The 14,355-nt window shown below is 33.2% G+C and overlaps 1 protein-coding gene across 1 annotated transcript; it reads left to right on the top strand.

Annotated features, from left to right (window-relative positions):
- Positions 1-9,653: 9,653 nt before the first annotated feature.
- Positions 9,654-11,692, top strand: LOC144560697 (secoisolariciresinol dehydrogenase-like). Its single transcript, XM_078309943.1, has 4 exons — positions 9,654-9,746; positions 10,146-10,244; positions 10,469-10,890; positions 11,231-11,692. Exons 1-4 carry the CDS (start codon positions 9,727-9,729, stop codon positions 11,596-11,598), a joined length of 909 nt encoding a protein of 302 aa, XP_078166069.1. The 5' UTR covers positions 9,654-9,726; the 3' UTR covers positions 11,599-11,692.
- The last annotated feature ends 2,663 nt before the right edge of the window (positions 11,693-14,355 follow it).

Genomic DNA, 14,355 nt, shown 5'->3' with positions numbered 1-14,355 from the left:
CGATAAGAGAAAAAAATCATCCAATTTATAATTTGTTAGACTTCTATTTTTTAGGTTCATTGGTTTGTAGAAAAATATATATATATATATATATAAAAAATTAAACTATCATTAATGATTTAAAAAAATTAACTGCGAAGTTGAAGATGGTCAACTATCGGGCGCCCGAAAAGCCCGGCCCGAAATTTATACTATTTTGTCAGGATAATATAAGAGCAAATCACCAAATAGTTATAAAACTGTCAACATCATTTTCAAGTTTATTCTCAAGCTTGCAATTTTGTGTTACGCAAAATCCATACATATTCATCAACATTGATAAAACAGAAACCCCAATATTTTTATAGCAAGATATGCATGCGTGATTGTAATTTATTGTATAAGTTTCTCTACCTTTTTGATAAAACAATATATTGTTATGTCGTACAAGTTTATTAAATTAAAGTTGATACATTTTTTTTGAATCTTATAATCAAGGTTCTAAATAGCGTTTATAGCGGCATAGCGGGGAGACAAAAAAAAAACTTTAGCGAATAGCGCAACTATAGCGCAAGCTATCATAAATAGCGTTTTTTTTTATTTCAAAAATTATATTTTATATTTCTACTAATAGTAAACATATCTCATCAAGAAAAAAACATCAAATTGATTAAGAAGTTATAATATTCATATTGAACCAATACAAAGTTCAAATTGTCATTCAAAATATCCCTAAGTGAAAAACTATTGATATTTTTTATATTCAAAATATACTACTACCATATATTAATGCATGATACAAAATTTAATTGATATAGCGGTATTGCCCGCACATGTTCTATTGTATTGATATAACTTGATAAGTAAAAAAGACCCATCGGGACATTAAGACCCATTAAAATTGTAAAATCATAAGCCCATGTAGAATAGCGGACAACTATTGCTGCTATGCGCTATAGCGGCCGTAGCTCGATTAGCGCAGTTTTACCCCGTAGCTTAGCTTTCTAGATCCAAAATTGCTATAGCTAGCTATTTAGAACACTGCTTATAATATAGAATGATTTACATGTTTGTTTGTGCTCATTTTTTATTTAAACATTTTTATCAAAATTTTGAAATATGATTTATGAGGAACCATAAAATGATTTCATGTTGAAACAAACAATATAAAAGCATCCTTAATTTTGAAATAATCAAAGTTCTCATAATATATTTTGGCAATTGAAGAATCTCTCATCAAAGTTCTCATAATATATCCGAATGACCTATTTCTACTTATTCTCGTACATTAAATTGTTTACATTTGTCAAACCAAAATATAGAATCTTCGTAGCAAAGAAATTCTATCATACAAGAAAGAAAGTAGAATAAAATTACTTTGTTTACTCTAATGCACTAAACGAAAGTGTTTTCAGATAGAGTAAAGTAGAATAATGTTTTATGTATAATTTTTTTTTATTCTTACTGCTCACTCGATGATATGATGACATTTTGATATTTATTCTATACTACACCTACTATTACAAGCATAAAAACATAAGATTGCTACCATCCAGGCATTTCGTTATCGTATTGAATTGATCCTTAATAAATTATTTAAATAAACTGAATATAAAAGCCATGAAACGGTTCACTTTAAATTACAGATGATATCATGTTAATTTGTTGATATAGAGGTTTTTCGAAGGCCCACGTAATGAAATAAAAGCCTTTAAAAGCTATTAATATAAAGCCCAAAAAAAATTATGGTTTATAATTCTCGCTGACACTAAAATTGCTTCTCCATTTTCCCGCTCAGAGCCTCAGACCTCAGAGCACTGTTCCCCTCTGCCTCCATGTTTTTGTGCCTCCATCATGCCTCCATCTCCCTCCATCATTTTCAAAGTTCAAATAGTCGATCCGAACCGCTCAACCTAAACTCCATACTAAAATATGTTTGGATACCAAATTTTATATTTTTAGGAATTTTTTTACTATTTTTTTAGATAGGTAGAAAAATACTGTTTTTAGATGGTTCAGATTTACTGATTTTGTACCTATCTAAAAAAATAGTAAAAAAATTCCTAAAAATATAAAATTTGGTCTCCAAACATATTTTAGTATGGAGGTTAGGTTGAGCGGTTCGGATCGACTGTTTGAACTTTGAAAATAATGGAAGGAGATGGAGGCATGATGGAGGCACAAAAACATAGAGGCATTTGAACCCTCCTCTTATATTAATTATCTCGATTTTTTTTATTTTTTAAATTTGAATTTCTCTGTGTATGGTTAGTTATGGCCATGGCTCTGTGTATGATATTGTTGCTAACCCTGAAACCGCTCTCTGTTTTCCCGCTCACACCAGACGAGCTCTCAACTCAATTGCAAGCCCTCCCTCTCTCTCTCAATCAAAGGTAATTATGTAAAATTTTCTCTCTTTTAAACTCGCATCGAAGATGGTGCGTGCTGGTAGTTTGATTTTGTAAAATTTGACTGGGTTTTTAAGTCTTACAAATCTGTCTTTCCCAGTTTCCACCCTTATTATAGTCGTTGTTTCCTGTGTTGTGCCATTTGCTGAGGTTAAATGGGTTTCACTGAGCTTCGATGGTCGGAGCTGATCTGGAATAGGAACAACCCCATGCTCCCTTAGACAAAGAGAGAAGGTTAGGGTTTTACCCTCTTCTCCCTTTTCCCTTTCTCATTGAGATGAAATGTATGTTGGGTTGTTGCATAAATGTGTTGGGTTTAAATGGTACAATACCTGTTAAAACCATTTTTTAGTGTTTTTGAAGCATGTACAGTGCATATATTTTGATAAATTAGTACCAGTACCCTTTTACATGGTACCAGTACATAGATGTCTTTCTAGAATAAGAAATTTGACATTAAAATTTAATAAAAAAAATTAATAGCCCAGTTCTTTCTATTCAAGTCAATTTTTATTTTTATTTTTGTTGTGTGTGTTTCCTAAATTAAGGAAAAGTAGGAATTCTCATGCCAACATCAAAATACCTATTTATGGTCCAATTTACAAATTTTGATGTCTATCTGATCAAGTGTAGTTTTGCAATTACGCAAATAAGAGGCAACTGAATATGTTCTTAATTGGTTTATATTAGAACGTAACTTCAGATTCACTTTTTGTAAATCTTTTTTATTTTTATAGAGACAAGGGTCCCGACTTCAGTTCAGCACAAGAGCAAGAACAACATTCAAAGGCACAAACGACACACATCACCGTTCAGCAAACTCTTAGATGTGTTAGTTGTGGAGATTATCTCTCAGCTGCCACCTAAATCCTTCTTTTGCTGTAGAAGCATCTGCAAAACGTGGCTCTTCCTCCCCTCTGATGCCGTTTGCCTAAACAAGCACTTGCAACCGACTATGTGCGGTTTTTTCTACAACTATGCATATGGTGTTGGCTTTGAGAACTTATTATGTGGCATCAACAAGGTGAAGGTTGATGGGACAATCAGTGCCTAATTATCACGTCACAACAATGTTAAGATACTAGATTGCTGTAACGGGCTTCTTCTTGTCAAAGCCTATAAAAAGAGATTGTTCACACATGACGTGAATGTGAATGTCTATAACCTGACAACCCGGACTTTGTTCACCTTGGGTTTTGACTCTCAAGTGTTCCATCAACTTGTTGGGTTTAGGCCCAAGTAGGTCCAGCCCAATATTTCCCCATCTCTCTGTTAATCCCTTGAGGAAACCTACGCCAATGCAGTGGTTGTAGCGGCGACTCTTCTTGTGAAACACAAAGAGAGGGAGAGAGATTGAGAGAAAGATAGTGAGATAGAGTGATTGTTTGTGCTAACAACTGAAACACTCTTGTAACTCTTTGTAATTTCTTGATTAATAGTGAAGTTTGTCGATCGTTGGTTGCCTCCCGGTGGAGTAGGCTCGACTGATCTACCTAATCTCTTGTGTGCTTTCTCTTGTATGCTTGTTGGACTCGATCTATCTCGTAGTAACATCTTTCCTTGATTTTGATTGCATGCAAGTTGTATTTGTCTCTAATTGCTCGGATCTTGTTGGTATACGATATATTGGATTTTTTGTGAGTTTCTTGTAGTTGGTACCTGTATGCCGGTATTACGCATTTCTAGAATAACTCCAACACAATTACATGATCAAGTTTTTTCATTAGCTTTTGACCCTCAAGTGCTCCATCAGTTTCACATAATTAGATTCACGAATGGGTTTAACGACAAAGTTAACTTCATTGACTTTTTCTCGTATGAGAAAGGCAAGTGCAAATGTCACAAAAAGTTGGTGTCTGATGTGAAAATCAAGTGCTATTTCAAGAGCACTTTTGTTGACAAGAGGGTTAATCGCTTAACAACTCAAGATGAAATCCTGAACGTTGATCTGAACAATTACTCCTATCAAGTTATACGTTCGCCAAATCTAAAAAATCGTGACATGATTGAAATCGGACGGTCCCAAAGGGTCTTACATTGTATTTCTATATGCCGTGAGAAAATGTTTTTTATTTTGGATTCTTGAGAGCTACACTAGACAGGAGTGGACTTTAAAGTACCAACTAGGCCTTGATAAAATGTATCCATTTCCCATTGATTATTTCTATGGTTATTGCATCGATCTTATTCGGTGCTTGGGGCAATTTGCATTTCATCCCGAGAAAGACGTTGTCTTTTTTGATAACAAGGCAATAAAGCCCATTTTCATTGAAGATAAGATTAACTTATAATTCAAAAGGAAGCTAGGCTAGCCCTGACAAACACGAGCATCATACTGCTCTCAAATTTGAAAAACACAAAACAGTACAAAAGACTAGCAATATCTAGTATCAGTCTATCTAAACCATGCATACAACTAAGCCTCCACTAGTGTAAAAACTGGAATCAGGATCGGCCTATTTGGATCGGTTATATGAGCCAACCGATCCTAAAAGGTATTTGAATCGGTTTTCTTAAAAAAACCGATCTTAAAAACTATTCAGATCGGGTTTTATTGTCAACCGATCCTGATTTATGAACTATCAGGATCGGTTTTTTGTTAGAACTGATTCTGATACTATCAGGATCAGTTATTCTAAATAACCGATCTTAATAATTCAACTATCAGGGTCGGTTGTTTATAAAAACCGATCCTGATAGTATCAGGATCGGTTCTAACAAAAAACCGATCCTGATAATTGAAATATCTCAAATAAATCTTATTAATTGAAATATATCATAAAATAGCATCTGGATCGGGTCTATACATAATAACCGATCCAGATAACTTAAATACATCTAACAAATTAAAATATATCAGAAAATAACATCTGGATCGGTTCTGTACATAATAACCGATCCTGATAGTATCTGGATCGGTTTTATTGCTAAAAATCGATCCTGATAGTATCTGGATCGGTTTTATTGCTAAAAACCGATCTTGATATATTTTTTTTTTGCTTCGTGTACTAGAAACAACTTATTTTTTTAACGAGGATTCAATCAATGGCTGGTTTACGAATTCAGTTTTCCTGACCGACCAAAAATAAATTATTTTACTAATCAAATAATACAAAAAATGCAGCGTGTTTTGGGGTCACGGGTCAAGTTAACCAACCACGTACCCACTTAATAAATATATCAAGTGGATTCAATCAGCGCTTAATAAATATATTAAGTGGCGATATCGATAAGGGAGCGCTTCCCACTGTGCCACTGTGTTATCCTGCGAATATTAGTACAGTACGTTAATTCAGAAATCAGAAACCACTTGGAATATATATATATTTTTTTGCTAATACTACAGCTTACCCCTCAGATCTGAGACAAACTAAGAACTATTAATAGGAAACTATAGCTTACAAATATTAACAGTACGTTAATCTTTATTGTCTGTATCTTAGACAAACTAAGAAAGAATTCAATGTTCCATTAAAAAAATAAACAATATCAATGTCCCCACTTTTTACTTGCGTTATACACCATAAATATATATATCTTTGTAATTATTGTATCTTAGATGTAATAACAAAAATTTAATTAATGAATTTAATATCTCCAATTTTTTTATAAACAGTATCAGGATCGGTTTTTTATAAAAAACCGACCCTGATTATTTTTTTTTTATTTTTTTTTATTTTTTTTTGCAGAACCAACTTTGAAAAAAAAAATAGTATCAAGATCGGTTTTTTATAAAAAACCGATCCTGATACTATTTTTTTCAAAGTTGGTCCCGCCAAAAAAAATTAGTATCAGGATCGGTTTTTTATAAAAAACCGATCTAGATACTATTAGGATCGGTTTTTTATAAACAACCGATCCTAATGATAACTCCCTATTTAACCTGCTTAGGGTTCTTCTTATTTTCATTTCGCGCCTCTCATTTTCAACTTAGCGTCTCTCTCTCTGTCTCCGTCTCTCCCTCTGTACTCTTTGTGTCTCTCTCTCTGTCTCCGTCTCTCCTTCTCCTCCGTGTCTCTCTCTCTCTCTCTCCGTCTCTTCCTCTCAAAGCCGAGCCTCTCGCACCTCCGGCTCAATTGTGTCAGTTTTTAATTTTTTTTATTGTTTCAAAAATTAATTAATGGTGTTTGTATATTATTTTACAGTTTTGAGGACATCTCGCTCAAGTTACTTAATCATCCGGCCGATCAACTATCATGGTATTAGCTTTATCTAATTTTCTCATTATTATACTTTTAAAAACACATTTTTTTTGTATTTTTTATTGTAAAATGTTTTTCCATCTAATTGTTACCTTTGTTTTTGTTTGTCGGGTCTTTTCTAATCTCAAGTGATGTGATTGCAAAAGAGGTAATTATTGTTTTTTTTATTGTTGTGCTTTACATTAATTGCATAAATGTGTGTTAATTAAAGAAATAGCTCAATTAGTCACTTGTATGTTTGTTAATTATTTTTTTTTGGATTTAAATTTCTTGTTATAATATGTAATGCTTCACAAAACTTTGTATGAACATGAATTTTTTGTAATAATTTAAGATGTGTATGATATTTAATTTATGATGTGTATATGATATTTGATTATTGTTTCTTACTGTGCAAAAAAAAATATTTAGGATGCTGGCCAGCAAAATATATATGGAAGCTGGTCAAATAAATAAAAATATTTTTTTAGCTTCAATAAAACATCAGGATCGGTTATTTTAAACAACCGATCCAGATTAGTACTATTAGGATCGGTTATTTTTTAAAAAACCGATCCAGATTTCAGATCCTCATTCCAAAAAAAAAAAAGTATCAGGATCGGTTTTATATAAAAACCGATCTTGATAGTGCGTATCTGGATCGGTTCTTATTAAAAAACCGATCTAGATATGTTATTTTTAATAAAAAAAAATTCGAAAATATTATCAAGATCAGTTTTATATAAAAACCGATCTTAATAGTTTGTATCTGGATCGGTTCTTATTCAAAAACTGATCTAGATATGTAATTTTTAATAAAAAAAAAATTAAAAAATATTATCAAGATCAGTTTTATATAAAAACCGATCTTGATAGTATGTATCTGGATCGGTTCTTATTCAAAAACTGATCTAGATATGTAATTTTTAATAAAAAAAAATTTCAAAAAAACTATCAAGATCAATTTTATATAAAAACCGATCTTGATAGTAAGTATCTGGATCGGTTCTTATTCTAAAACCGATCTAGATAACATCTATTAAGATCGGTTTTATTAAAAAACCGATCCTAATAGTATCTATTTGGAACGGTTCTTTAAAAAATATAAAACCGATCCTGATAGTATCAGTATCGCCTTCATCAAGATCGGTTGGATTCCGATACTGATATGTGTATATAACCGATCCTGATTCCATATTTTCCACTAGTGCTCCCACAGGGGCTAAGGAAGTCTATAATTATTCTAAGGTCAAACTTATCCTCCAACTGATTAACATATGAGGTTGTCTTCATCAAAAAGCACCATCTGGATCCTTGTCTCGTCATTGTCTTGTGCTAAAATTTTTGCAACCTGACTTGAGGGATCCAGTCCCCCTCTCGCCAGAGACTTGCAACTATTTCTTTTGGTTTGTCATACTTGAGCCAAAAGGTCTCAATATGAAACCATCGCAGGACCGGTGTCGCATTTTTACACATCATTAATAATGGGACGTGGTCTGAAACCACCATTTCAATGGCTTTGAGCACTATGATCGGGTAATGAATTGACCACTCATGAGAAGTGAACATTCTGTCTATCTTAGAGAGTGTTGCGATCGGACTTTTAACCAAGTAAAACGTCTATTTTTAGGGAGATATCAACTAGTCCAACATCTCTTATAAAGTCATTGAATTAATCCATCAATTGGAAACCCCACAAGTCCCCCCGAACGGTCAATCAACCATCTTACTAAATTAAAATTTCCACCTATAATCCAAGGATGATGAATGTATGTTTGAAGCAAGGTGTTGCAATTCCTCTATAAATGCCGGATTTTCAATATCCACACTAGGGCCTTATAATGTTGTTACAACTATTTGATCTCCACACTAGAACCTTGTGTTCTTCTCGCATAAGTGCAGGACCACATGGTATGGTTAAATGTCTCCATTGAAGTGGAGCCGCATAGGTGGTAGCCCAGTTGAACTATATAATTAATCGATGCATTATAAATATATTTTAAACTATCAGTTAAACATGTTGCATCATATAATACTATTATAACAACATTTCTGTTGTATTGTTTTCAACTACACGTGAGACCACTATTCTATGAAATTGAGTCGGAGGAGAAAGAGAAAAACTAAGGCTCATCTTTTTAATTATTGTGAACTCAATTATTTTGTGTCTCTTAGCAATATATTTGTTTAACAATACCAAAATAATATTAACAAGTGGACTACTTTTGGATGATTTTTTTTAATTAGAACTAAAAAAATAGATTAAACAAAACCAGCACAAGCTATGTAGAAATTACAAAAAGCAACTCCATCGAATCGGTATTTTGGTGGAGGAGGAAATGGGTTTGGTCAACGGAAACACTGGTTCGGTGAGTCAATTTCTGACCAGTTGTGGAGCAAATCCCTCTCTATCCCTTCATCGATGGTTCGATGGATGTGTTATTTTGACATTATTTTTAATATTTTAATATTTTTAATAATAATTTTAGAGAAATAGATAGAGTATCTTAAATTTAAATGTACTAGAAAGACTATCAAATATTTTTTTGTTAAAAAAATAAAAATATTTTTTAGTGTGCTGGTGGAGAAAAAAATAAAAGTATTTCCATCCGAATTATTGATTGTAATTCAAACTCTAGAAAAAAATAATGTCGATGTTATTTCTTTATTTTGTAAATACAAATTCTATTAAAATTGACATTTATGACTGGAAAAGTATTTGCACTAAACAATTTAATTTATCGCACAAGGAAACAAAATAAGCTAAATAAAACAAACACTATCGTTTTCAATTGGGTCTTAGATCTAGGACCAAATGTCCTTGTTGTCTTTTTGTACCGACATTTCTTGTCTAGAATTTCCACTCAAAACTCCGACTCTGTAAAATATTTTTAACAGATTAGTTTTGCTTCATGCAGAGCAGTAATCATATGTTGCTGTTTTGATTCTATAGTCCGGGCGCTGCATGACGTCAAATCTACTCTGTTAAAATATTTACCTCCTTTATTCCTCTTCCTCCCAAGTGGCCGAGTCCCAATTTAATATATATTTGCTATTATAAAAGTGGCTGCTCCATCCAAGAAAATTGAGAAGCCACGAGCAAAACCTGCAAAGAAAGGAAAACGAAAAGAAATCATAAAGGTGTAAAGAAGTTCTACATGTCAAGGATCGCTCTCAAGTTAATTAACTCTTTTTTCTTTTCCATCTAATTTTCCTATAATTTTCTATTTTCTCAAGCAAAGTAAGGTCTTCTTTTTCAACTTGGTTATTTTATGGTACTCACTACTGACACTTGCTTGTGTGTGTGCGTGTGAACAGAGAGAAAGTTTTCAACCATTCCAACAATAGAACTATAGTTATTTCTCAACTGCTAAAAAAATTGTGAAAAATTAGAGTGACGAGAAAAGAAAAGAAGAGTTGTCTTTCCTTCTTTTCCTGCAAAGCACAACATTAATAGATTCAACTAACAAAACACAATCATTTTTCCATAATTATGTAACTGAGCTTAATAAGTTCCATTTCAATCCCTTTGTGAACTAATTATAGTACATGATGCTTTCACCAATTTTTGCATTAGGTTGAAGAGGAATAAAGCGGCCTTGGATGTGTTGGCCAAGTCAAATTTTAATAGGCTCCAACAACATAAACTCTTCTCTACTAATTCACAGTCAGGAAGGTAGCATTTTTAATTTTTCCTTTATTTTCTCTGTCAGGCATAAATTTTCTCATCAGCTACATTTTTCACCTGCCTTGTTTAGCAATGCCAGATTGTTTTATTAAAACAAAGCACACATTTCATACTGCATTTAATTATATTTTGAACTCTTTCTTTTCTTCATATACGTAAGCGTGTGCTGCATGCCATAAGGCTAATATAGTTGCAATTTTGCAAATATTCAGGCTAGCAGGAAAAATTGCTCTGATAACGGGTGCAGCCAGCGGAATCGGCAAAGCAACTGCCATCAAATTCATAGAAAATGGTGCAAAAGTTCTGCTTGCAGATGTGCAAGATCATTTAGGCAAATCAATTGCAAATGATCTTGGTACAAATGCCATCTTTATTCACTGTGACGTCACTAATGAGGAAGAAATTTGCGGTGCAGTCGATCACGTTATGGACCGGTATGGACGGCTTGATGTAATGTATAACAATGCTGGCGCTTCTGGGACATTGGGATCAACAATAATTGATTTGGAGCTTGCAAGATTTGACCGGACCATGGAAATTAATGTCCATTCGATGGTTGCTGGGATCAAGCATGCTTCTCGCGTAATGATCCCGTGCCAAGCTGGAAGTATCATTTGCACAGCCAGCACAGCAGGTTAGTTGTATTTGGTTCTCTTGATTTCAGGTAGTATCTACTTGATTTTAGTAATGACTGGGTACCTCGTATACAAAGTATTATCTACTTGATTTCAGGGAGCAACCAGTACATGTACAGTGATCTTTGGGCCTAATCGGGCCCAGAGTACCGTAATCATATGCAGACTTAATTATATTGAAATCTCGTATGCCACCGTAAAACAAATTAGCATAGAACAGGAGGTATCATTAGTCAGAAAAATGTACATATTTTCTGAGTGTAACTACAAAAAAAAGTTACTCACGATAACATAATATATTAAAATTAATTTGTAGACTGATCAATTTAACGTCAATAGGTTTGGTCGGAGGCATGACACCCCATGACTATGCAGTGTCAAAGGCTGCTGTTATAGGCTTGGTAAAATCAACAGCAGCAGAACTAAGCCAACATGGGATTCGAGTGAATTGCATATCGCCGCATGCAACACTGACGCCAATGGCTGTAAACTTCTTCAAAAAGATGTTGAATATTGATGATGAGAAAATAGTTACTGAGATGTTATACAATACGTGGGAGTTCAAGGGGGCCAGATGTGACGCAGCTGATATTGCTGACGCAGCTGTCTACCTGGCTTCAGATGATGCAAAATATATCAGCGGGCATAACCTTGTGGTGGATGGTGGTTTTACCACTTCCAAAAGGTTGAATGTCACTCCACCTTGATTCTCTTTCTATGGGTGCTTTTGAGGAGTTGGCAAGTTAATTTGTTGCACTTTTTTTTTTTTTTTTTTTGAATTTCCTGTTGAATATTTACTTCGTGCTTAAGGTTAGCCAGTCGACGTTGCTGAGCCTTCTACTTAATAACTAAAAGTTTAGTGCAACTATTCAAATGATTTATATCGGTCCACAAACTGTAATAAACTTTCTTCCACAAATTTGGAATGTAATTGATAAAATTATCATTTTGGCTAAAGACTTCAATTGTTGAATTTTCCATAGTAAAATCTCATGTTTAAGTGTCCGATCACCACTGCATAATTTTGTTCAAGAGTGAGAATTGCTTGCAGTATGATATGACTAGTATAATTGCAGATGAAAGCTACACATTCTAGAAGATTTGATTACTAAAAGATCCTGTAGGAAAAAATGGCGTTTGCCCAAATATTATTCATTTGTTTAATTACTATGACGTATTTAGTTGATCAATGAGGCACTACTACAGAAAAATACTCAGTTCAAACTTCAATTTGCCATGGGTTGCTGAACCAATGGCCATCGCCCAAATAAAAAAGATATACATCTATGCCATCAATCAACGACCGATGGTGTTGATCAGTTTTGCCATCAGTTGTATAAATTAACCGACTAGACGGTGGGAGCAACCATCGGTTCTAGTTAATGAATTGATGGTGCTAAAAAGCACAAACAACATGAACAATGAAAAATTAGCACTGTTGCAGCATGTAAAATAAAGATTGTATATAAATAGTGAAAAAAAGACAATCATGATCGGCTGTTCATAAATACCTGCAATTTGCAATTTGAAGTAATGCAATTAAAAGAAAAACAAGGGAAACATTATTTTTTTAGATTTTCTTGGCATTAGTACTGTGTTTTTTTGTGCTTTGCCACTTTGATTACTAACACATGTGAATATGAAATGGCCATCCGAGCCATTCCATCTTGTAGCTGCAATTGAAATAATTTATATTGAAGTCGTGAAGACCGGACATAAGATGATTGACTGGAAAGTTGGGACATGAGACTCAATTTGTGAAATAATTTATATTATAGCCGTGAAGATCGGGCATGAGATGATTGACTGGAAAGTTGGGACATGGGACCCAATTTGTGAAATAATTTATATTGTAACCGTGAAAACCGGGCATGAGATGACTGATTGGAAAGTTGGGACCCAATTTGTGAAATAATTTATATTATAACTATAAAGATCGGGCATGAGATGAATGACTGAAAAGTTGAGACATGGGACCCAATTTGTGAATTATTTTGCACCCAAAATGCACTAAGAAAATTCCTAGAACCAACGAGCAAAAACAATATATCAGTAGGACACAGTCACTACTAATGAAATTGAATCTACTAACGACCATGTTTTACAAGCTCTTGGCAGGATTCTAACCATTTATTTTGAAACAAAGAAAACCTGCTGCCAAATTGTCCTTAATTTCCTTTTTCAATTCTTGATTATCATTTCTAAGTTTGCACCATAAATTTTAGGGGCAATATCATGTGCACTCTTAAAAAAAATTCGAAATGTCTGTCTCCTGTAAAATTTATAAAATTAGATTTACTTTTGTAAATTTTAAAAACTCACAAATTTATACAATTAGTACTTATCATTTAGTCAAACCCATCTTAAATACTTAAGTACTTAATTAATCATTTATTAAAAAAAAATATGTAGTTTGTTTAAGAGAAATGCTAGTTTCATACTTGATTGGGTGTGAAGACAACTGGATCATTTTCTTACTTTTATGACGTACACATAAGTGTATACCTAAATTAATTATTTGTTCTCGAAAACCGACCAATTATAAGACTGAACATTTGATAACACATACAAGATATTTCTTTTAATACAAGTTAAATTGAGAACTCCATAAATTTAAAATGAGTTTTAATAAAAGTAAATAAATTAAATAAATTTGTTTGTTTTAAAATTTTGAAGGAGAAAACATGATATTATCAACTTTAGAGTGAGGATACGTAATTTCGAACCCCCAGATTTTTTTTTAATAATTTCGGTCCTTAGCTTTAAAACGTTAACTATTAGAGGAAACTAATAAAAGGATAATTTTTTTGGCAGAAAAAAAATAAGGATAACATTTCCGGTTAAGTCACTCAATTAATAATTTCATTTAAGATGATAAAAACCATAGATTAATAAGCATGAAAATTAACAAGTTTGAGCTGGGGTTTAGCTCGCTCGTGAGCTGGCGAGCCAGCTAGATCCAAGTATGAATTTGAGTGAATTTAGTATGCATGAATTTATTTTGTGAACTATGTTTGTATGAATTTGAAGATTTAGTATTTTAGTATGTATGAATTTAGTTACAAACTTAATTTATGTAGTTAACTTTATAATACATTTATCTAATACATTTGGGTTTTTGGCCAACGAGATTTCGCGAGCTGGCTCGGCTCGCTCGTTGCCATGCCAAAATAAGTGAGCCACGAGCCACTTTTTCAGCTCGGATCTGAATGTTGGCTTGCTCATGACTCTCTCGTTGCTAAAACAAGTGAGCCATGAGCTTGGTCTAGCTCAGACCGAGCCGACTCGTTGCCAGTCCTAGACATACTCATGTAAATATCAAAATTTTGACACTATTCAAAACAATAACGAAATATGGTTAACAAGACTTTTACTTTCTTTTTTAAAAATGTTTTAGTACATTTTTTGCATATTTAAAAAATTAGCACCTTTGAAAATGCAATCCAGGGTTCTAAATAGCTAGC

This window comes from Carex rostrata, chromosome 10, assembly GCF_964058835.1.
Source record: "Carex rostrata chromosome 10, lpCarRost1.2, whole genome shotgun sequence".
NCBI classification, from domain to species: Eukaryota; Viridiplantae; Streptophyta; class Magnoliopsida; order Poales; family Cyperaceae; genus Carex; species Carex rostrata.
Note: the sequence above shows the minus strand (reverse complement) of the source record. Positions and strands in the feature narration are given on the sequence as shown.

Bases quoted from the DNA above. Each gene is read 5' to 3' on its own strand.
- LOC144560697 (XM_078309943.1), top strand. From the start codon at position 9,727: ATGTCAAGGATCGCTCTCAA. The intron at 9,747-10,145 runs GTTAATTAACTC...TTTTTGCATTAG, and splicing joins ATGTCAAGGATCGCTCTCAA to GTTGAAGAGGAATAAAGCGG. The intron at 10,891-11,230 runs GTTAGTTGTATT...TAACGTCAATAG, and splicing joins TTGCACAGCCAGCACAGCAG to GTTTGGTCGGAGGCATGACA.